Source organism: Phyllopteryx taeniolatus, chromosome 14 (genome assembly GCF_024500385.1).
Source record: "Phyllopteryx taeniolatus isolate TA_2022b chromosome 14, UOR_Ptae_1.2, whole genome shotgun sequence".
Taxonomy (NCBI): Eukaryota; Metazoa; Chordata; class Actinopteri; order Syngnathiformes; family Syngnathidae; genus Phyllopteryx; species Phyllopteryx taeniolatus.
Genome location: NC_084515.1, coordinates 24,600,728 through 24,625,002, shown reverse-complemented (window position 1 = coordinate 24,625,002; position 24,275 = coordinate 24,600,728). Strand labels below are relative to the sequence as shown.

Below are 24,275 nucleotides of genomic sequence, written 5' to 3'. Positions count from 1 at the left end.
ATTAAGTGAAATTGGATAATGTCCAATGGCACCCCTGATGATAGCTCACAACACACGTGGGTGCAACCAGTTTAGCGTAGTAGTACGTTGTTTATTTCATGTCGTAGAGCAGCCTTTTCCAAACTTCATGAGGTACACAGCCCCTTCCTGACCCCGCCGCAGTTGGCACAACCCAAAGTAAAATAAAGGTCGACACAACTAAAAGTCCAAATAAATGTGTGGCTTTTAAGCACTTGAGGGAAAACATCAGCGTGCATGAGTGCTGTTATCTCAAGGTTGTGGTCTGTTTTTTATTTATTGATGCGTACGATTATGTCAGATGTCGGAATGTGTGGGCTGATTTCTTTTTCTTTCTTCTTCTCTCATGTCGCTTCCTCGCAATCTGGTGTCCAATCATAAACAGCGCGTGCAAGAATGTCTGCTGCATTTGTCAAGGTTTAAACATCACGTTGCCGCCTGGCAGTGGTGGTGTGGAGGTCTCTGTCTTTTTGTCTTTCAGAGTTTTTCCTGCATAGAAAACGTAGAGGCGGCTGACGAATTTTGGGCCACCTCCAGCTCTAAAATTTCTGGCAATCATAAAAACTGTTTTTATGTGGCCAGTCTTGCCGTAGTTGTTATTTTTAATTGCAAATCCGCGATGAATTGCTGCCCACCCAAAAGATTGCCTGTACAGTGATGCCTTGAGATATGAGTTTAATGCATTTTGGAATTACGCTTGTAACTCAAAACACTCATATCTCAAATCATCTTTCCCCATTGAAATGAATGGAAATGGGAATCTGATTCAACCTCCACCTCCAAAAAATTTTTGTAGCGTTTTTATATTAAAAAAAAAAAATATTTGAAAAATACCACTCTATAATATTGTACTTTATCAAAACATACAGTAATGACATAAATAAATAGAATGTAAAGAGTTAAACAGTTTGTGCATCATGATTTTTTGCTTCAATTCAATATTAGTGGTTTTTCACAGAGGATAAAGAATATATGCCTGTGAGTATTGCGATACTGTCTGTCTACATGCGTTGCGCCACCTTTTGTGTTCAAGTAGCCGTGACTTAAAGGCTTCTGAACCTGTGACTACCGATCCTAACCGTTTCTCTGAAGTTTTGTATTGTTTGTTTGCATTAAGGTAAACTGTTGACGTTTTTGAAAGCAAATTTGTGTGGTTGTTACACAATGTTTGTTTTCTGTTTAGTTTGACAGTAAATTTCAACTGGGAGTGGCAATAAACAGCTTGACACCTCTTTGAACAATTGTTCAATATCTGCCAAACTGCTGTTCATTGTGAAGTGAGTTGAATTTGCTGCCGCCATACAGAGCGCATATCTCAAGTTTGCCTTTGCAAGTCAAAGCAAAATGTCGGCCAGACGCCGCGTATCTCAAAATACTCTTAAGTTGGGTCACTCATATCTTAAGCCTCCTCTGTAGGTGCTACAAGACAGCAGCAAATGACTATTTTTTGTTTGAATGAAACTCCTCAACTCACTTAAACATAGTTCCTTGGTGGCACCTAGACCCCATAAGATTGCACCAAAGCAATACTGCTCCTGATTTAGCTTGAGCACAAAAACAGCAAATAGAGACAGGTATTAAAACAATTCTGAAAATGTGCGAATATGCGGTGGTTCACTGTATTACATATTGGAAACATTTTCTTTTGTGCTACCAACATGTTGGACAATTTTGTGGATTTTCGCATGGTAAAATAATGTCTTAAATTTTTTGGGGGCTTTTCTGACATTTCCTATAAAATAAGCTAGTATTTTTCAAGGCAAGGCTGTGTGTTTTAAGAAAAAGAAAATGTATATATATATTTTTTTAATTCCAGTGGGGGTCACACCATAAGCACCTGTGCGAATGATCAGATTCTATTCTGTTGTATTCTACCCGCTGGCAGCACGGTGGGTTCAAACTCTTTCATCGGTCCAATTGGAATGCTCATTCGGAAAACGTTAGTGTGAGCATCCACACTCATGATTTGGCAATTTGGTGACCTTGTGGAAGTTTCCGTTGCAATCATGATGTCATCGACGGATGAATCAGTTCATCAGAATTAACTCCAGGAATGGCGGAACATCTGCTGTCAGGCTGGAGGCCGCATAACCGGTCGTGCACGTGAATTGGGAATGGACTCCCAACAAATCAGATTATGGCCAGACGTTTTGTCATATGTCCCAATGTTGCTGCTTGGGCGAACTTTTGTGCTCGTGGAAGGGCCACGTTCTCAGTTTTGAAACAGACAGATGGCTGCCTCATTTGTAGAGCTGATGTAGTGATGTGGATGTAAAATACACTGTAGGTTGTTTTAATTAAAAATAGTGATTCAGTCTCATTATTTATTGAAAAGAAATATGAATTTTTCCGTATTTTATTATTTACATCAGACAGTTAACAATTTCATGAGATATGTGAATAAAAATAAATACATAATTAATAAATACCTGAAAATATAATATAATTCTCATTTTTTTAAATGGAACTATTTTTAAATTGTATTATTTACAATAAGCCATTTATTTAAAAAGATAAATCAATAAAAACATACAAAATTAATGAATACATGAATATGTGCCGTTTATTTTCTAAATATGTATTTGTAAACTTCTTCAGTTTACGATTTCTTCATTTATGATTAATTCAGTTTTGAATGAATAAACCAAATATGTATTACAAAAATGTTAAATGTATGTATACAATTTACGATTTCTTTATTTATGAGTAATTTAGTTTTAAATGAATTAACCAATTATTTAATAAAATAAAAATTAAGTGTACAAATGTATTCATGTTATTTGCAATTAATAAATTAACAAATTATTTAATAAATAAAATATTCAATCATTCATGTTCCATACCGCTTATCCTCACAACGGGTCACATGCGTGCTGGAGCCCATCCCAGCCACCTTCGGGCGAGAGGCGGGGCACACGCTGAACTGGTCGCCAGCCAATCGCAGGGCACAGATAAACAAACAACCAGTCGCACTCACATTTACACCTATGGGCAATTTAGAGTCTTCAATCAACCTAGCATGGATGTTTTTGGGGTGTGGGTGGAAACCGGAGTGCCCGGAGAAAACCCATTTATCAATCTCCACTGTCAGCTTTTGTGATAGTGGTAATAATAATAATAAGAAGAAGGGAAAAAAAACAAAGACAAAGAATACGTTCAATTAATTGATTTCTACCATGATTCAGAGGGTTTGATGCCCGCTGTTCAGATATTTATGAAAGAATGACATTGCGTCTGACATCCACCACAAGTCCGCGGAGCTCGCTTATCTGGCTGCCCGTGCCCCGATCAAATTCACCAAACTCATGTTACAGTAGATGCGACAAGACTTAGACTTCTGCACGATTATGGCCAAAATAATGATGATTATTTTTTATCAATATTGTAATCGCGATTATGCCTCATGTTAGGGAAACATCTTTTTTTAATGCACCACTTTTTAACAAAAAAATATGGAGGAGTTTTCAGTTCAAAATAATTAAATGATAGATGAGAATAATTTTAAAAACAATTTCCCCCCCAAAAATCTACTTTAGCAAGGGCGAACTGAATAAATGTGCTTTTACAGAGTGCAATCACAAATTGCAACTTAATGGAAGCAAATACAGTTAATGCATAGAAGGCAATAATGTTAGGCTGCAAACACCGACTTTTCCTTTAAAAATCACCGTTGTCAATATAGTAAATGATCAATGACGGTGCGTCTCGGTTGTTCTGCTTGACCATTGGTCAGTCGTGCAAAGAACAGTTGTGATTTCCCTCTCTATTTATTTTTTTTATTTTGTATTTTTCTTCCTTGCGGTCAGGCCAGCCGAAAAGTTAGTCAAGGCAGCCGCGACAACGATTGTAAATGGTGTCTTACCATGACATGCCACTTCTCCGCCAACGTGCTGAGAGGTCCAACTTCAAAATAAAAACTGGGTATATTACGACACTGGACATCAGTGCCATTTCAGGCTTTTATTTTGAAGTCGGCACCGGAGCGCAATGCCAGAGCTTAATGAAGCCTTAACCATGCATTCGCCCACTGGTGGCTGGTTAATAGGTTGCAGGCACTGCTGCAAATGAAGCACTTTTCATATGCAGCAGTTGCCCGCATTATAACAGTAAAAAATCGCCGACGATCAGGCTTATTTAATCGTGGCAGCCAAAATCGCTATCACGATTAATATTTGCGTAATTCTGCAGCCCTACTTGGTATCAGCAGGCATATGTTTAGACTGACTTTCTGCCACCAAAATGTCTCTCTGCATGTCAAAGGACACACCCTCACTCTGCCGCCGGAATGCCCAGCTTGTCGCAGATTGGTTTACCAAATTGGCAAACGCGCAGCGAGCCATGCGCTTGCATGAAAATCAAGATACTCCAGCATTTGCCGCAGATGCACTTTCTACAGAAATAGTGCTCTTTGTCCACAGTTTTTCTGTTCCCTTCCTCAATCCTCTCCAAACTTCCCATTTTCTTCCCTTTTCCCAGAGGTCTCCTCAGCTCCTCCAGACGTGACGAGTTACACCAACAACACTGCAGTTGTTGATCGGATCCAGGCAGAGAAAACACCAGGGGGCGACGGTGGCAGCCCGGGCCAGAGACAGACACCCAAGTACGGCAACGCCGAGTTGATGGAGACCGGAGACGGTGAGTCACGAATGGGCAATCCTCCTGATAAAGTCCCTGAAGTGAAAATAAATGTCTTGTAAGTTTGGCTCACAACCTGATGAACAACCCTGCCACATTTTAATAATTAAAACAATAGTGGACCCACGCATACTCACAGCTCGGCACCTGCAGATGCACCTATTTGCAGATTCTTTTTTTTTTTCAATTTGTCTCTATCTTTTTTCTTGTTTTTTTTTCTGTTCTGGAACCCTGAAACTGTTTATTGTTGCTTTATCCCCTCTTCTTCAAGAATATTTTGGAGTGAAAAAATAAAAACAAAATTCTATCCATCCATCCATTTACTGCCGCTTATCTGAGGTCGGGTTGCGGGGGCAGCATCTGAAGTAGGGAAGGCCTGACTTCCCTCTCCCCAGCCACTTCATGCAGCTCTTCCGGGGGAATCCCGAGGCATTCCCAGGCCACCCTTTTCCGACTAAGGACCATGGTCTCAGATTTTGAGGAGTTGATTTTCATCCTAGCGGGTTCACACTCGGCTGTGAACCATTCCAGTGAGAGCTGAAGATTGCGGCTTGATGCAGCCATCAGAACAACATCATCTGCAAAAAGCAGAGACGTAGTACTGACGTTGCCAAAGCGGACCCTGTCAACGACTGGACTGCGCCTATAAATTCTGTCCATGAAGGTAATGAACAGAATCGGCGACAAAGGGCAGCCTTGGCGGAGTCCAACCCTCACTGGAAACGTATTCAACTTACTATTGGCAATGTGGACCAAATTCTGACACCGGGGTCCGGTGTCCCATACTCCCGGAGCACCTTCCACAGGACTCCCCGAGGGACACGGTTGAATGCCTTCTCTAATTCCACAAAACACATGGAGACTGGTTGGTAGAACTGCCATGCACCCTCGAGGACCCTGCCGAGGGTAATACCGCTGGTCCACTGTTCCACGGCCAGGATGAAAACCACACTGTTCCTCCTTAATCTTAAATCTGACTTCCTGATTGAGCCTCCTCTCCAGAACCCCTGAATAGACCTTACCAGGGAGGCTTAGGAGTGTGATCCCCCTAGTCCAGAGCCACTGTCCCCAATGTCCATGCAATGTTTCAGTGTCAACGAGGACAGCACTACAACATCCAGAGCCTTCAGCAACTCTGGGGAGATCTCATCAACCCCCGGGGGCTGCAACGGGTGAGCTTTTTAACTACCTTGGTGACCTCAACCTCAGAGATAGGAGAACCCACCGCAGAGTGCTCGGACTCTACTTCCTCCTGGAAAGGCGTGTTGATTGAATTGAGGAGGCCTTTCCAAGTATTCGGCCCGCACTGAGTCACAACGTCCAGAGTTGAGATCATCAGCGCTCCATCTCCACTATAAACAGTGTTGATGGTGCACTGCTTCCCCCTCCTGCGACGTCGGATGGTGGACCAGAATTTCCCCAAAGCCGGAAGTCGTTTTCCATGGCCTCATGGAACTCCTCCCACGCCCAGGTTTTTGCCTCAGCTACCACCAAAGCTGTGCCATGACAGGCACCTACCACCTTACGGCCACAGCTCCAGTCAGCCGCCTCAACAATGGAGGCAGGGAACATGGTCCTCCCCTGGGACGTCGCCGAAGTTCTACCAGAGGAGTTGAAACTCCTTCTTACAGGGGACCCTGACAGACGTTCCCAACAGACCCATCCATCCATCCATCCATTTTCTGAGCCACTTCTCCTCACTAGGGTCGCGGGCGTGCTGGAGCCTATCCCAGCTGTCATCGGGCAGGAGGCGGGGTACACCCTGAACTGGTTGCCAGCCAATCGCAGGGCACATAGGAACAAGCAACCATTCGCACTCACAGTCATGCCTACGGGCAATTTAGAGTCTCCAATTCATGCATGTTTTTGGGATGTGGGAGGAAACCGGAGTACCCGGAGAAAACCCACGCAGGCACGGGGAGAACATGCAAACTCCACACAGGCGGGGACGGGGATTGAACCCCGCACCTCAGAACTGTGAGGCTGACGCTCTAACCAGTCGGCCACCGTGCCGCCCCCAACAGACCCTCACAATACATTTGGGTTTGGTAGGTCGGACCGGCATCGTCCTCCGTCATCAGAGCCAACTCACCACCAGGTGGTGATTAGTTGACAGCTCCGCCCCTCACGTCACCTGAGTGAAATATGAATGTGAGCGTTTAATACGTTGAGCCAGAGCAAGGGTCGGCGGCACGGCCGCGCCAAGGGAAGACAAGACAGCCAGACACGACAGAGGGCTCGACACGAAAGAGAGAGGCAGAGGAGGGAGCCACAAGTTCAAGAGGGACAGAGAAAACTGGAGAAGACCACACCTATCAGCTTGAATCTCGTCCACAATTTTGACCCATAAAATGGGTTTAAAATACTCCCAACTTTGTACTCTTTACTCATAGATCAAGCATATAGAATTAGGTTTTACACGATCAGGATTTTTGGGGCTGATCACCGATCAGCAAGTTTAAAAAAAAAACGATAACCGATCCGATCACAAGATGGAGCAATGTGTATTTACAGTACATGACTTGTTCATTTATTGTATATACTTGTGTACCGTATACTGTATACTGTATCCATCCATCGGCGAACTATGACATGAAAGCCGATTAGCATAAAAAGCTAATTATCGGCCGATACCGACAACACTGACCACATCGGCGTAAAGTCTATATAGAATGACTGTTTAAACTTTAGCCTTGGAAACTGCTTATAGTTCAATCACATTTCATGCTGCTTGGCTTCAAACCAAGACAAACAGTTCTCAAAGTCTCGCAGCCGCACCTGTAAAGTTGGCACAGTGACACAGACATCAAGGCATACATTTGGAATGTTTCTGCATAGTTCGTGAAATATCAAAACGGGCATTTTATCTTCAGTTAGAAACAACTTTGACTAGAAGTTCACGGGTTGCAGTACTCTCAAACGCCAGTGGGTGGCCCCTTGTGCACGTTTGAATATTAAGCAAATAGTTAATTGCTGTATTCGTCGATCTGTCCCTTTTGGCTGCTGTCAGTTCAAACGAAGAAAATGACTAAACCAAGATTTCGAGGGGACCTGCTAATTACTTTAGGGTCCAGTAGGCGTCTCCTAGTGGCAGTCTCACAGCAGGGCAGCCAGGAAGAATGGAGCCCGTCACGTGGGGGGGGGGTTTCTGGCAACTGGGTCAGAGTCACTACAGATCCGATGAGTTTTTCCTGGGGGCGGGGGGGTCCGCCATTGCTGTCGTCATAGTCTGATTCGTACTCCTTGAATGCTGGCAGCTAGATCCATTCCACACATCCACCATCCACACACAGATGTAATTTCTGAATATTACTCAGCGGCGGACTAACATGTGAGCGCATCGGCCTGAGGTTGTGCCTGTGCTCTCGGGACCTGCTTTGGTCAAGTCACAGGAGTTGACGGTACTTTTACTCCATTACAATGATCTAAATGCAAAATCCTCTCGGACCCTCCACATCCCGGTCACCAGCTCTTCCAGCTCCTTCCCTCATGTAGACGCTACCGATCAATGCAAACTAGAACTAGCAGACGTTCCAACAGCTTCTTCCCTCTTGCAATCAACTTCTTAAACAGCTAACCTACAATTCCATTGCAACATGCTGCCAAGGGTCTTGAGTTTGTTGTCACATTTCTGTCGAGCCAATTATACATACTCGTGCACTCACTGTAGTAGTCTCGCCACGCTGCACTATTTGCATATCTGTTGTTGACCAATACTGGCCACTCATGCCAGAGTAGCATCTGCCCCAGTTGCACACTGATTGAGGAGTATCTGCAACATTTGCACAATCAACATTGTCCCAGATTATCGCGCTACTAGTCACTTTAAACTGCATACACTCCTTGAAGTCCTTTGACTATTGCTATATTAGTCATTCAAACTGCTCTAAGTGCTAGAGGACTCTGCATTTTTTTGCACAATTGTCAAAAAAAATAAATAAATAAAATTGTACCATAACGGCTGATCGTCGTGCCTAAATGGCGGCCATTTTGGGAAGGTCGTCGTTACCATGAAGGCAACGGCGCGCTACTCTTAAATTTAGATGGACAAAAACAACAGCTTTCATGTATTGTAGCATTTGTCTGGGACTGTCTTCCCAAAGCTCACTTATAACTTGAAAAAACACCCTACAGTAAATCGCAAATTTTTTTGTTTATTCATTTTTTATTTTTTATTGTTTGTGCTATTTACTCAGTACTTGAGTAATTATTTCACTTTTTACTCTGAAGTAAGTTTTTGGAGGACTACCTTTTCCCTTTTAGTTGAGTCACGTTATTGTCAAATAACAGTACTCTTACTTGAGTACAATATTTGGCTACTCTACCTACCTCTGGAGTGGACATCCTCTATTGCTACGCTTACGTTTAAGCAACAACTTTGCTCATCAGATCAGCCAGTATAGTATTTTTTTGCACTGGTCTTTTGTATTTACTCGTTGAGGTGCTGCGGGTCGTGGCCCTGGTTGCCGTCCCAGCGGAACCGCAATGCACATATAGCGGACATGCCACGCAAAAGATGCCACCCGGCACCCCAGCCTCGCACTACCGCCACTCCCCGCTGAGTGAATCACGTCTGCCTGAGACTTCAAAGCGGAGACCCACGGATGCTGGGTTCGCCCCCGAACGCTAAGTTATTTAACTCCCCGCAAGGCGAAGGATTGGATCCACAGCGACGCTTCAGTGCATATTTGGGTTTATATTAACGAGACCAGGAGTCCTCAACTATATGCATTCACTACACGCCCATTCTGCTCATCTCACGTCACAAATCCCTTCCTTCGCCAATGTTTGTAGATATCTTGTTTGTTTTGTGTTTGTCTGTGTTTTATCCTGTAGAAAGCCCTTTTTATTATTAAAATGTCTATAAAATTCACCACTTGCATTGATTATGTGTGTGATTGGGTTCGGAACGAAACCTAGTCATTTCGCCTCAAGTTAAACTTGTAAAAATATGACGTGGTGCCCCTCAGATCTATCAAAGATCTTGATCTATAACGCTGTAATTTAAAATTACGATAACCCGGAAGTGACGCAGGCGCCGCTTCCAACTCATCGTTTTCCTCTAAATTAAGCTCAAATTTGATGTCCCCCAATAAACGCTACACACATGTAACATCGGCGAGGTGATCCGCTAGTACATCTTGTATTACAGTTATCTAATTGGTTTACGGATGTTAATGTTAAATGTATTAAGCGACGGAGCGATGTTGGGGATTATGTCACAACACAGAATGAACTAACTTCAAATTCAAAAATGGACAATGAAAACAGAAAAATAGGGAACTATACTTAATATTTTCCTGGAGGATGCATTTGGTATTAGCCTTTGAAGTTTGTAATAGTGAAAAATGAAGTGAAACAGACAATGATTTTAGTCAATTCTTTTCCAGAATTAGAGTGCTTAAAGAGGAGGATGCTATTCATGTGGCACAGCTTGAAGCTGGCATCAGTTGCAGGTGGAGATGGGCCTGGCTCAGGTTGGAGGCCAAAACAAAAAAAGCAAAGAAATGAGCCAAATTTATTTTTAATCTTAAATTTGTACATCAGCATGTACAAATGGGCCCAGTCCCTATCCCCCACGAATAGCGGGGGAAATGGAAGCGTCTCAGTCTTGTTTTCAGCAATGATCTCTAAACATCTAACATTTTATTTAGAAACAAATCTCTTGAGGTCACGTGAGAGGGGTTTTAAGGATTTAAGATATCCTTTATTAATCCCCGGAGGTAGGTCACTAAACGTTGCTGGTTTTTGTCGTCAGGCGTTCCAGTCAGCAGCAGAGTTTCAGCCAAGATCCAGCAGCTGGTCAACACGCTGAAGAGACCCAAAAGACCTCCGCTCCGAGAGTTTTTTGTGGACGACTTTGAGGAGCTGCTGGAGGGTAAGAACATCTTTCGAGAGGTCCAGCTTGAAAGGGAAAAATATCAGATTTGCGTTCTACTGCAGGTTAACAAGCTCAGATTTCACAGAATAAAGTATTGGGGGGAATCTTCCTGGCAACACCACGAAAGAGTGTCTCAATGACATGTTGGTGTTTGTTTTTTTCTTCCAACAGTCCAGCAGCCGGACCCCAACCTGCCCAAAGCCGAGGGGGCCCAGATGGTGCCCGCGCAGGGGGAGGACCTTGGCGTGGTCACCAACTGGCCACCCTGTCTGGAGGCGGCCCTGCAGCGGTGGGGGACCATCTCCCCCAAAGCCCCCTGCCTCACCACCATGGACACCAACGGGAAGCCACTCTACCAGCTCACCTACGGTGGGTAACACCAACCTCATAAGAAAAAAAGTAGTACAGTGGTACCCTGATTTATGAGTGCCCCCACCTACTGGGTTCTCCAGTTAGGAACCGTTCACTTTGTTGTTTTTGTATTACGAGACAAAACGTTTGTTACAAGCCAGCTTCTGATCATCAAGTAAAGTGAAAAGAAATATGGAGCAATTAAGGTACTATGATGCCATGGCACATGGGCAAGGAGAGCATTTTCATTTTTTTTATTGAACGGGACAAGCACTCAAATGCAAAATGAAAATACTCACAAGGAGCATGGAGACGACGCTCACACGCAAACTAACCGGCTAACCCGACTCCAGCTCCTCACTTTACTCACTAGGCCATTACCCCGTAAAGGCGCACACGAATATTAAAATATGTACAGTAGTTGCATTTCATAAAATCAGTTTATTTACATTTTCAGTTTTATCGTTTTTATACAATAATGTGCTATTCTTGATTTAAAACGTAACAAAAAAATAGTGGTGTTTTGGGGGCTGGAACAGTTTAACTGCTTTTCAGTTTATTTCAATGGAAACATTCATTCATTTCCTGTATGTCTCCCAATACTTTTGTCTACATTTTTTTCACTTTCTTGTACGTGTCTCCATACTTTTGTCCTACTTTCCTATCCGTTGAATTGTGTCAGTGTCCCAAGGGTTTGTATCTTTTGTCAAAGGTTTTGAGTCTCAACATATGCGCAGAGATAAATAATAAAATCACAATAATAATAATGCATGCACTCAAAGACGCTTTGCGATTGCACACATTATTCATTCACTCCACAGTCGCACCTTATTGGTGGTAAGCTACTTGTGTAGCCACAGCTGCCCTGGGGCAGGCTAACGGAAGCGTGGCTGTCATTCTGCGCCTGCGGCCCCTCCGACTACCGCTAAACATCCAACCGTATTCATTCGTAGGCAAAGCGGGTTAAGTGTCTTGCCCAGGGACACAACAACGACATGAGCTCGGGCGGGGAATACGAACCAGCGGCCCTCCGGTTTCCCGGCGTACAATTAACCTACCAATGTGATTTTGGAACTCCATTCTTCGAAAAGCACACGCACGCACGATGAGGTGATTTGAGCTCAACGGACTGTTTAATGTTTTTTTTTTTTAGCAGCACTCAGGAGGAGTTGAGAACATGGTGAGGTGTGTGTGTGTGTGTGTGTGTGTGTGTGCTTGCGTGTGTGCGGTGCTGAATCTAAAGCTCCATGTTTGTATCTTTTCATCATTCCTGCCACGCGGCTGGATGTCAGCCGACAAGGAGACACAAGTTTGGTTCTTTCCGGCTCTAACTCCAGACAGCTGAAATCTCCCACTGTCCCTGAACGCAACTGTCTCCTCTGCTCTGCTTACTGACAAAATCGTCGTCACTGTTGTTCTGTGTTATGATATTCTAGAAATATGAAAGTCAAATGAGGGGGTCAGAAAGCTTTTTGAAAGTGAGAGCTACATCTTGGGTACTGATTAATGGGAAGGGCTACCAGTTTGATACATATTTCTGAAATAACACATTTTCTCAAATTACCTTTAAATATTGCTTATTACTATTAAGAATTATTGATAGTTGTATATGTCAAGACACTGACCACTGTAATGATTTCTGTTCAAAATGATCAACAGAAATAATAATGATGTAACAATGTAGGAAACTTTATTTCTCTACATCTCCCTAAAGCGTTTACATTTTCAAATGAGCACTTCTACAAAATTCCTAGGAAATCACAATTTCCCATGACTCGTCAGCTCCTTTTAGCTCCAATTGGACTTGCCTGAACAATTTGCGACTGAGAGGAACGAAAAGCTGCGAATAATTGACGCTCATTATAATTGCCATGAAAATAATACTAATAAGCGGGGGATCGTGTCAAAAAAAGCGTGGATAAGTGGCGAACTGCGAATACACGTGGGTCCACTCTTTACCGCAAAAAATCTATAAAAACAGATCGCTGAAAAATCCATGAAAAGATGAACTGCAGCAGCTCCGAGCCCTCACCAACACAATAGACAATATCTAAAGGTGCAAATAGTGGACCGGTATGTCTTTTTATTTATTCAGCACCGTGAAACTAAACAATCAGGAAAAAAATGCATTCCACTGCAATACCATCATTAGTAAAAATCAATCAATTACGCTAGAAACTCCACTTGTTTTACATACTCACTGTTTTCTGCTCTACAAATTCATATGGTTTCTACGCATTTACAACAAACACTCACTCGCATACCTCACTCTGATGGCTAATGGCTGCTCATTAAATGCTTACGACGAAAACAAACAAGTTGCATACAGGAAAATCCCATCAATAATGGAGCAAAGGGGGACCCAGTTAGTTTTCTTGACTAAAATGTGTCGCTTGGGTTCACGCCTCAAGTTATACAATGTCATTTTCCTCATATTCAACACACACACACACACACACAAACTCACACTGCGGCTATCTGATTATTTTCTTGTGTTGTGTGCAGATATGGACACACGCAGCAACGTGCCTTTAAATGACGACAGTTTCTGTGTGTGTGTCCGTCTGTCTGTTTGTGCGTCTGTTGTGTTTGTAGGTAAACTGTGGTCCAGGAGTGTGAAAGTGGCCTACAACCTGTCGCACAAGCTAGGAACCAAACAAGAACCTCTCATAAGACCCGGAGACAGAGTCAGTAAACATGAATGATGAATGATGGCTCAAGTCTTTTATGAAGGAGAGAAATGCTAACAGGTTGGAAGTTTCTCACATCAACGGCTTTTTTTAACCATTGTTCGCCTTCCTATAGGTAGCACTTGTGTTCCCCAACAACGACCCCGGCTCGTTCATGACAGCGTTCTACGGCTGCCTGCTGGCTGACGTGGTGCCTGTGCCTATCGAAGTGCCTCTGACCAGGAAGGTAAATCTCGACGATTGATATATTTTCCTTCCGTCCTCTGGTATGACGCTAGCATGGATGCTAACCCAGCTAGTCTGGTTTCCCACTCAGGACGCGGGCAGTCAGCAGATTGGCTTTCTGTTGGGCAGCTGTGGCATCACCGTGGCTCTGACCAGCGACCTCTGCCACAAAGGACTTCCTAAGAGTCCCACTGGGGAGATACCGCAGTTTAAAGGTCTCTTCACTACGACACCAAAAGACGCACACTAGGGCCCGACTGATATGGATTTTTTTTTAGGCCCATGCCTATATTTGATAATAAAAAAACTCTGAAAGTGCAAAGGCAAAGTTGTTTAGTTGTGTCTATGTTTAGTTTGACAGTTAACTTCAACCGGGAGCAACTACAGCGGTCCGAGCACAAAATCAGCTCTTCTCTCGAAAAAACTCGTCAGTCGGGTCACTAAGTCGATTTACAGTGTACGCCCCTGTGCACCTCGTAAAATAAATAAATAAAAAGTTAGTCTGGAGCGCTTTCTTCTTGTGCGTGTCCCAATACTTTTTGTTGCAGCAATACATTTTCTTCCTGTCGGTATCACAATACTGTACATGTGCTTCACTTGTTTTATCCCAAATATTTTGTCCAATCTCCACGCGCGCGTGTGCGTGTGTGCGCGCGCGCATTGCGTGTAATAGAGAGAAACAGGAAATCGTCCAGATCAATAGGAGTGAAAGCAGAGAGACATCATCTTGCAGGTTAATGACGTCTGTTTGCCTTTAAGTAATGGACACATAAATGAAGCAACATGATGACGCTGAGCGTTTATGCGTGCATGTGTGCGTGCGTGCTAGTATTGATCCTCGGTCGTCAACGTTGCGCGCACACGCTTAACTTGTACTTGACGTTGTTAAGTGCACCGTAAACAAAATGTTGACGTGTGTGTGTGCGTGTGTGTGTGTGCGTGTGTGTGTGTGTGTGTGTGCGTGTTTCGCGTGCGTTTGATTGTTATGGCCGCACGTCCAGGCTGGCCCAAGCTGCTGTGGATCGTCACTGAGTCCAAATACTTGTCCAAACCCCCCCGAGACTGGTTCCCCCACATCAGAGATGCTGGACACGACGCCGCGTACATCGAGGTAACTCGCAGAAACACACTTAAGAGTGATGAGTAAATTTGATTTACGATAACGCTCAAGTGAAGTGTGTGTGTGTGTGGGGGGGGGGTATTGGAGCAATTAAGGTACTGTAATCGCTCATTTACCGCGGGGGTTCGGGTAAAGACCACTCCCGCAATAGGTGAAATCCATGAAGTAGCAACCACATTTTTTTCCACATCTTTTTAAAGCTGTATGAACCACCCCAGATTCCTATTAAGCTTTGCCGATATTTGCAGGTTTTATTTTGACATTGACTGAGATCGTGACATTCAAACAAACAACAATACACAAAATATAGAATAAAACATAAACAGCCACAATGTACAAAATGATTTTTTTTCCTCCCAAATATCAGCTTCGGCCACAGAAAAATCGACATTATATATTTATTATATATTTTGAGTTAATATTTTTGGGTGTCTGGAACGGATTTATTGAATTTCCATTATTTCCTATGGGAATTATTGCTTTGATTTCGTACAGTTTGGTTTTAGACCCAGTACACACATAAAAACAATCGGGCTGTTTTTGTGCCGATTCAGCCCCAAGCATGTCAAACGCCAGACAATCTTTTTTAAGATCTTATAAGATTATCCTATAAGATTGTCCTTAGGTCTGATGCGTGTTAAGAGTGGACTTGTCCCGATTTTAGGCCCCGAAACAGGTCAGGACCAACAGTCTTAAATAATAAACGTGTTCAACAATTCCGACCAAAACTCTTCATCATGTGTGTGAGGAACACTGACAAAAATGTGTTAAAAATGTCTGAACCAGCGTCGTTTTTATGTATAAAAGTGGGTTTCTCAGACAGCAAGAAGTATTTTCCAAACCAAGTCGTTCTTTGAGAACATCACCATTTTTATAAGGCTCTCCGACAACCTTTGGGATCACTCGGGAAACATCGGCAGGTATCCGGAAGTGTTTCTTCTTCGGTTTTGTGAGCTCACGTGTGATCACGCGAGACTTCAGGATCGGCAGTACAACAGAATCTTTGTGTGTGGTCTGCTGCGTTGCGATTCTCTGAGCGCACCGCACACATGACGACCAAAACTATTGAATGCCCGATTTTTTTGTATCTTTATGTTTGGGGTCTGTAGCAGATAAAAAATCTTTGTGTTGTACCAGGCCTTACTCAGACTTCCTTGAAGGGATTCACCACGAAAACCAAGGTTCCACTTTGTGATGTTTTTACACAGTACATTTTTTTTTTTTTTTTTTTTTTTTGTGGAGCTGAAATCAATTAATGGTATTTGAATTCATTGAGTGAGTAAATTGACTTACATGCTTGAATTAAACTTGGACCAGGAAAATAATTCAGCGTCCGTGTTTGGGTGTGTGTGCGCATGCGTGTGTCTTCGTACATGTGTGTTTGTGTGTGCGCATATGTGTCCGTGTGTGAGTGTGTGACTGTGTCTGTTATGTGTGCGTGTGTGCGTTTCTGTGTGTGTCCGTGTGTGTTTGCGTGTGTGTGCGCGCGCGTGTGGCAGTACAAGACGTGCAAAGATGGCGGCGTCCTGGGTGTGACGGTGACGCGCGCCGCCATGTTGACTCACTGTCAGGCCCTCACGCAGGCCTGTGCCTACACCGAAGGTAACATCATCATCATCATCATCATAATCATAATCATCATTATCCTCCAGGTGGCGCTCACGTCATTTGTGTGTGTGTGTGTGTGTGTCCAGCTGAGACCCTGGTCAACGTTTTGGATTTCAAGAAGGACATTGGACTCTGGCATGCTGTCCTTACTGTGAGAGACATGCACAAACATCAACACACTATCACAAGTCTACACACCCCTGTTTAAAAAAAATTAGACCACGCTAATTAGAATTAACGAATCCCATTTAAACTCATGTTAAATGGCTGTAAGCACACACCGTACACTATTTAAAGTGGGCTCTGATAAACCCCAAACAAAGTTAAGATGTTCTAGTTGGTCCGTAGAGAGCTTCCACAGTTCCAGAGGGATCTCATTGTTCAAAGGAATCCGTCAGGAGAAGTCAACAAAATAATTTACAGGCATTAAATATAGCATGCAACACAGTGGAGATCGTCATCATTAAGTAGAGACAATATGGCACAACCGTGATTGGACGTCCCACCAAAATCGATGAAAAGACAAGAAGAAAACTGGTCAGGGAGCCGTTTTTTTTTTTATTTTTTTTTTTATAAGACAAATACATTGCATTCAAACAGGGTCGTGTAGACTTTTTTTTTTTTTTTTTTATCTACTGAAGCTCAGCGGCTCTCGTACTTTGGTCCACCAGTCCTAGCTTGGGAGTACACAAAATAATTTGGCAATGTAGTATCACTTTTTTAGAGAACAAAGGCATCTTTTCCAGAATAACAGGGCATAGAAGAAAGTTGCATTTTTGAAATTCACTTGTTGAAATATGACTTTCTTACCTCAAACAAAACAAAAAAAAATACAGCTTTATTTTCATATTACAAATTTTTTTCTCTCCAAAAAACATGATTTTGCTAGAATAACATGACTTTTTTGTTTCTCATAAATAGGCCTTTTTTTTAATTTGCTATGGCATTGAGGGGTACACATGGTAGTTATTTTTATTTATGTTTAAAATCTTTCTTCCCTCGTTAAACTTTGATTTAATTACTACTATCTGAAAAATGCACTTTTGCTCTGTACGTGTGTGTGTTTGTGTATGTGTTAGAGCGTGATGAACATGATGCACGTGGTGAGCGTCCCATACGCCCTTATGAAGGTCAACCCGCTGTCATGGATCCAGAAAGTGTGTCAATTCAAAGGTAACACAAAGATGACACAAATACACATCTGTTGTGACAAGTGCTGTATGACGTGATGGCTCTTCGTAGGTGCCATTTTCGGAGGTCCTTAGCCAAACCGATGTTGTTTTGCACAATGCATATACCTACTGGGGGCGTGTCTTTATTTTTGGGATTTTTGGCTATTTGCGTTCGGTCGATCCCCGCGGATAGCGTTGGTCTATTGTATCCGTATGTCTGTTTTATACTGCCCCCACGTGGCTAAGAAGAAGAAGCACACCAGTAGGAACAGCACAATGTCCATTAAATTCAATTGAAGCAAAAAGTGTCACAAATTTTTTTTTTATTCTAGAATTCTTTACATTCTGTTGAATGATGTCATTACTGTTTGTTTTTCTAAAGTACAATATTATCCAGGGCTATTTTTCTGATTAAAAACAAAAAAGGTTTTTTTTGGGGGTGGGTCGATGATTGATTAAAAATCGGTGAGAAAGTGAGGGAACACTTTCTATATACACACGTGACATGTAAAGTGTTGTTTGCCATGGTATGATTTGTGACGTGATGAGAAATATGATACAAGTATGTAACGTGACGTTTAGCGTGTGAGCTAACGTGTGTTGCGGCGTATTCAGCCAAGGTGGCGTGTGTGAAGTCCCGCGATATGCACTGGGCACTGGTGGCGCACCGTGACCAGCGCGACGTCAACTTGGCGTCTTTGAGGATGCTGCTGGTGGCCGATGGCGCCAACCCTTGTAAGTCTCGCCCCTCGGCCTGCACGCCGTTGCCCGTTAAGTATACACACTACTTAAATGTTCTCACATGCTCTATTGAATTTTTTTTTTTTGCGCTCAGATCCTGCGGAAACGCTCTTATACACACTACTGACTTTGCTTTGCTCACACTACTGAAGCGCTCTCACACGCAGAACTTAAACGGTCTCATACACGCTACTGAAACGCTCGCATACACGCTACTGAAACTGTCTCAGACATTACACTGAAACACTCATACAAACTGCTGAAAAGACTCTCCCACGTATTGATATATATATATATATTTTTACTCAAACACAACTGAAATGCTCTCCTATGTTACTGAATTTATTTGTTCACATGCTTTACTAAAATGCTCTTACACGCACTACTAAAACACTATCACACACACTACTGAAATGCTCTCTCACGTAACAAAAAAATCACTCACACAGACTATTGAAATGCTCTCATGCACTACAGAAACATTTACACACTACTGAATTTTTTGCTCACATCCACTATTAAAACGCTTTTGTAAACACTACTGAAGCACTCTCATACACACTACTGAATACTTCTCATTCACGACTGAAACGCTCTCGCACACTACTGAAACACTATCTCTCACACTAACGAAATGCTTTCACATATTAAAAAAATTCGCTCACAGACTTTTGCCCTCACTCACACTACTGATTTATTTTGCTCACATACAATAGTACAACCCTCTCACTTCACACTACTGAAATGCAAATTTCAGTATATTCTATGAGCGTATTTCATTGTGATGTGTGAGAGGCTTTCAATTGCACCTGTGCGAAGTATTCCTGAATTTTGTCCTCTCATACCTCTCTGAGAAGGGTGCTATTTAAAAAAAATAATAATAATAAATCCTCTCTCATAGGGTCCATCTCGTCGTGTGACGCCTTCCTCAACGTCTTCCACACCAAAGGTTTGAAGTCTGACGTCATTTGTCCATGCGCTGGCTCACCCGAGGCGCTTACTGTCGCCATTAGGAGGTAAGTACACACACACACACACACACATACAGGCTACTTTGCACTTAGTATAACACCATGTGCGTGTGTGTCAGTAATAAACTCAGTTTATTTTCTCATAAAACAGCTTTTAAACTCATAAACAGCGTAAAACACACTTACACACAAACACGTGCACACACACGTACTCACACACATACTCAAGTATAAAGCTAAAGTCCTTAGGGCAAGTTATAAAGTTTAATATTGAAGGTAATAAAATTCTTTTGATCATTTCCTTGAACATTTAAGCCTTTATTCAAGTTTAGTGTTAGTGCTATTATAAAAAAAAAAAACAAGTTAGATGTTTTTTTTGGGGGACGGATTATTGGCATTACAATTCGGAAAATGGATTTGATGTATGAGTAAATTGAGTTACGATCTTCATCACGGAACAAATGAAAGTGTCAAGTCAAGTTACAACTGTATTGAAAAAGTAGTTGGTTAGGTACACTATAAAATGGGGAATATACTGTGTGTGTGTGTGTGTATATATATATATATATATATATATATATATATATGTATGCATATATACGTATGTATATGTACATTGATGATGAGCTGCCACATGCTGATTGGCCGTGTGGTGTGTCGTCAGGCCTGTGGAGGACGGAAGCGTGATACCACCGCGCGGAGTTTTGTCCATGCACAGTTTGAGTCACGGAGTCGTAAGACTCGACTCGGAGGAGAAACTCTCGGTGCTCACCGTGCAGGACGTCGGATATGTCATGCCCGGAGGTGACAAGAAACACGCATGCGCGTACACGTGCACACACACACACACAGTTTTGACAAAAGTATTGGGACACCTACAGTCGGAAAATGTGAGAAGGGGACAGAAATATTGGGAAATATTAACAATAAAAACAGTATTAGGATGACTAGTAAGTGGGAAAAATTGGAAGTTTGATGAAAAGTATTGGGACACCTTTAAGAAAGGAAGAGTGTAGAAGACTGTGTTCCAACAAATTATAGACCAATATCAAACTTACCATTTTTAAACAACATTTTTGAAAAATTAGTTTTTATTGAGGCGGCACGGTGGACGACTGGTTAGAGCCTCTACCTCACAGTCCTGAGGACTGGGGCCCAATCCCCGGCCCCGCCTGTGTGGAGTGGGTTTTCTCCGGGCACTCCGGTTTCCTCCCACATCCCAAAAACATGCATGGTAGGTTAATTGACGACTCTAAATTGCCCGTAGGTGTGAATGTGAATGCGAATGGTTGTTTGTTTGTATGTGCCCTGCGATTGGCTGGCAACCAGTTCAGGGTGTACCCTGCCTCCTACCCGATGATAGCTGGGATAGGCTCCAGCGCGCCCGCGACCCTAGTGAGGAGAAGCGGCTCAGAAAATGGATGGATGGATGGATAGTTTTTATTGAGCTCAAGTTCTTAGCAAATTCTAATATTTCTGAAAAGTACCAGTCGGGTTTTAGGATAAACCACAGTACCGAGACTGCCCTTGTCAAGATTTTAAATTATTTTAGAGGTAATCTTGATTAGAATAAGAAAAATGGTGATGGTTCTGCTGGATTTAAGTTTTTGTTGTTTTGCTGCTTTTGATACAGGTGCTCAAGCCTTTCTTTTAAATAAAATATCTGGCGGCCTCTAATGCCTCACACAAATGATTTTCCTCCTACCTCACAGAGAGAACATTTATGCTAGGCTTAGATATATGCCCGTCCAAAGTCTATGAAGTAACGTGGTGTGCCTCAGGGTTCAATTTTAGGCCCTTTATTATTCAATTTGTACATGCTCGCTCTTGGCAGTGTCATTAGGAGGCATAGACTAGCATAGCAACTTCCATAGCAATGCTGACGATACGTAGCTGTATTATCTCTGTGTCTCCTGATGACACCAGTCCAATAGATTCTCTTTGTAATAGCATTTTAGACATCATTTCTACAGAATTCCGTAGCATGTGTTCTGACGAAGACCAGAAGGCGGGAGCACATTACATCAATTTTAAAATCACTGTATTGGTGTCCATGTGTTTCAGGATTGATTTTAAGGTTATTTTGCACATTTTTAAATGCCTTAATGGTCTTCGGCCTTCCTAGCTCTCAGACCTCCTTTGACCATAGGAACTCTCGCAAACACTGAGGTCCTCCGGCTCTGGCGTTTTAGTCATCCCTCGAGTCAGGACATACACTCACGGTGAGGCAGCATTTCAGTTCTACGGCCCCCGTTTGTGGGAAAGCCTACCGGAGAACCTCAGGACCACAGAAAATATTCTTCTTTTTAAGAACAGGCTCAAGACGTACCTTTTTGATTTAGCTTTTAACTAATATTTTTTTTTCGACCTGTTTCCTTTTACTTAGCATTTGTTTTACTGTTTTATCTAAAAAAAAAAAAAAGACTAACATTTATTGTATCTTAACTTTCGTGCTTTTATATCCTAAGTTTTGTTATTTTTGTTTTTATCATTTTACCTGTTTTTATATTCTTAGGTTTATGTTCTTGTCATTGATCCTGTTTTTATATTTTTGGGTTTATTATTTATGTTTTTATCATTTTAGTCTCAACATTTTTAGGTTTGATTAATATTTTTAGTTATATTTTTTTATTGTTTAGATGGTGTTTCTTCACCTTGATGCGCTGTACTCAGCCTCAGGTTATCAGGTCATAATGGTATTATTTTTAATCTGTATGTGTGTGTGTATGTGTGTGCGTGTCTTTGTCCTTGTTGGCAAGTGGTGGACAGGTTGGATTTATTTTTACATTTTATTAAATATACAGCGCTTTGTGTTGCATATTTTTGGTATGAAAGGCGGTTAAAAATACAGTTTGATTGAATAGTATTGTTGTGTGCATATTAAACCAACAGGTGACACAATCAAACAGAAACAACAGAAAAGATAAATCAAACAGTGTGTTCTTTTTCATGTTCACGTTTTTGTGTGATAACGTCGTCCACCATGTTGTCCCCAGCCGTGATGTGCGTGGTGAAGATGGACGGCGTCCCTCAACTGTGTAAAACAGACGAGGTTGGCGAGCTGTGTGTGTGCACGGTCGCCACGGGGACGTCCTACTACGGCCTCAGCGGAATGACCAAGAACACCTTTGAGGTTTGAATACGCTGTTTCTTATTCTTTGTCTACTTTGTCTTAAAGGTCAGAGGAGAAAGATTTAAAATGTTTCTTGATAACTCTGGAACCCCTTTACGGACCACCACTGCCATTTCGAGGTGATTATATAGCAGATATACAGCAGTTAAATCGATAAATATGATTCAGAATGCACCTTCTGCTTTTTGCATCCCGCGCCTTCCGGTCTTCGTCTCTGTGACGTCACACGAGCCAAGCATCCTGCGCATTCGGCGTTGTGTGCTATTGTTCCATGCTGTTGTTCCCGTCCTTGTATATTTGTTGTCGTATGATTTAACAATGTCACGGTGGTTTATTGTGTGGCATTTGGCTGTACAAATGGTTAAGGCAGCGGCAAGAGTTTTTTTTTTTTTTTTTTTTTTTTTGGCTTTCCAAGTCAAGAAGGAATACGTGACCAGTGGATAGGGAAAGCTATGGGTGCCGAGTAAGCATTCCAAACTGTGCTGATCACTTCGAACCGGCGTGTTTTGAAAAAGGCTGAGCAGAAAGCATTGGATACAGAGGCAGAAGCTCAAACCAGCTGCGGTGCCAACTATTTGGCAATGGCGTGTTATAGCGCAACTCGAGCGAGGGGCTATATATAGGAATACTGCATACTATGTAAAAGCTTGTGCCGTGTCACTGAAACATATGAATATACAGTGGGTACGGAAAAGTGTTCAGACACCCTAAAAGTTTTCATTCTTTTTTATATTGCAGCCATTTGCTAAAATAATTTAAGTTCATTTATTCCACATTAATGTACACACAGCACCCCATATTGACAGAGAAAAAAACGGAATTGTTGAAATTTTTGCAGATTCATTAAAAAAGAAAAACTGAAATATCACACAGCCATAAGTATTCAGACCCTTTGCTCAGTATTTAGTAGACCCTTTTGAGCTAATACAGCCATGAGTCTTTTTGGGAATGATGCAACAAGTTTTTCACACCTGGATTTGGGGATCGTCTGCCATTCCTCCTTGCAGATCCTCTCCAGTTCTGTCAGGTTGGATGTTGAGCCATTTTCAGGTCTTTCCATAGATGCTCAATTGGGTTTAAGTCAGGGCTCTGACTGGGCCATTCAAGAACAATCACGGAGTTGTTCTGAAGCCACTCCTTTGGTATTTTAGGTGTGTGCTTAGGGTCATTGTCTTGTTTGCAGGTAAACCTTTGGCCCAGTCTGAGGTTCTGAGCACTCTGGAGAAGGTTTTTATCCAGGATATCCCTGTACTCGGCCGCATTCATCTTTCCTTCGATTGCAACCAGTCTCCCTGTCCCTGCAGCTGAAAAACACCCCCACAGCATAATGCTGCCACCACCATGCTTCACTGTTGGGACTGTATTGGACAGGTGATGAGCACGGCCTGGTTTTCTCCACACATGCCACTTAGAATTAAGACCAACAATTTCTATCTTGGTCTATTCAGACCAGAGAATCTTATTCCTCACTATCTTGAAGTCCTTCAGGTGTTTTTCAGCAAACTCCATGCGGGCTTTCATGTGTCTTGCACTGAGGAGAGGCTTCCGTCGGGCCACTCTGCCATAAAGCCCCGATTGGTGGAGGGCTGCAGTGATGGTTGACTTTCTAGAACTTTTGCCCATCTCCCGACTGCATCTCTGGAGCTCAGCCACAGCCAGCCTGAGGAAGGGTTCCGGTCGTCCCAAACGTCTTCCGTTTCAGGATTATGGAGGCCACTGTGATCTTAGGA

The 24,275-nt window shown here is 42.6% G+C and overlaps 1 protein-coding gene across 4 annotated transcripts in view; it reads left to right on the top strand.

Moving 5' to 3' along the window:
• dip2cb (disco-interacting protein 2 homolog Cb) overlaps positions 1-24,275 on the top strand; it is a 113,821-nt gene that overhangs the window by 57,930 nt on the left and 31,616 nt on the right. For all 4 annotated transcript variants that reach the window (XM_061796706.1, XM_061796707.1, XM_061796708.1 and 1 more), the window contains exons 6-19: positions 4,495-4,653; positions 10,412-10,531; positions 10,706-10,903; positions 13,481-13,572; positions 13,691-13,801; positions 13,892-14,015; positions 14,802-14,911; positions 16,420-16,522; positions 16,615-16,679; positions 17,608-17,701; positions 18,316-18,435; positions 19,343-19,457; positions 20,077-20,216; positions 22,409-22,545. In XM_061796706.1, the coding sequence (XP_061652690.1) occupies positions 4,495-4,653; positions 10,412-10,531; positions 10,706-10,903; positions 13,481-13,572; positions 13,691-13,801; positions 13,892-14,015; positions 14,802-14,911; positions 16,420-16,522; positions 16,615-16,679; positions 17,608-17,701; positions 18,316-18,435; positions 19,343-19,457; positions 20,077-20,216; positions 22,409-22,545 (1,688 nt within the window). The remainder of the gene's footprint in view (positions 1-4,494; positions 4,654-10,411; positions 10,532-10,705; positions 10,904-13,480; positions 13,573-13,690; positions 13,802-13,891; positions 14,016-14,801; positions 14,912-16,419; positions 16,523-16,614; positions 16,680-17,607; positions 17,702-18,315; positions 18,436-19,342; positions 19,458-20,076; positions 20,217-22,408; positions 22,546-24,275) is intronic.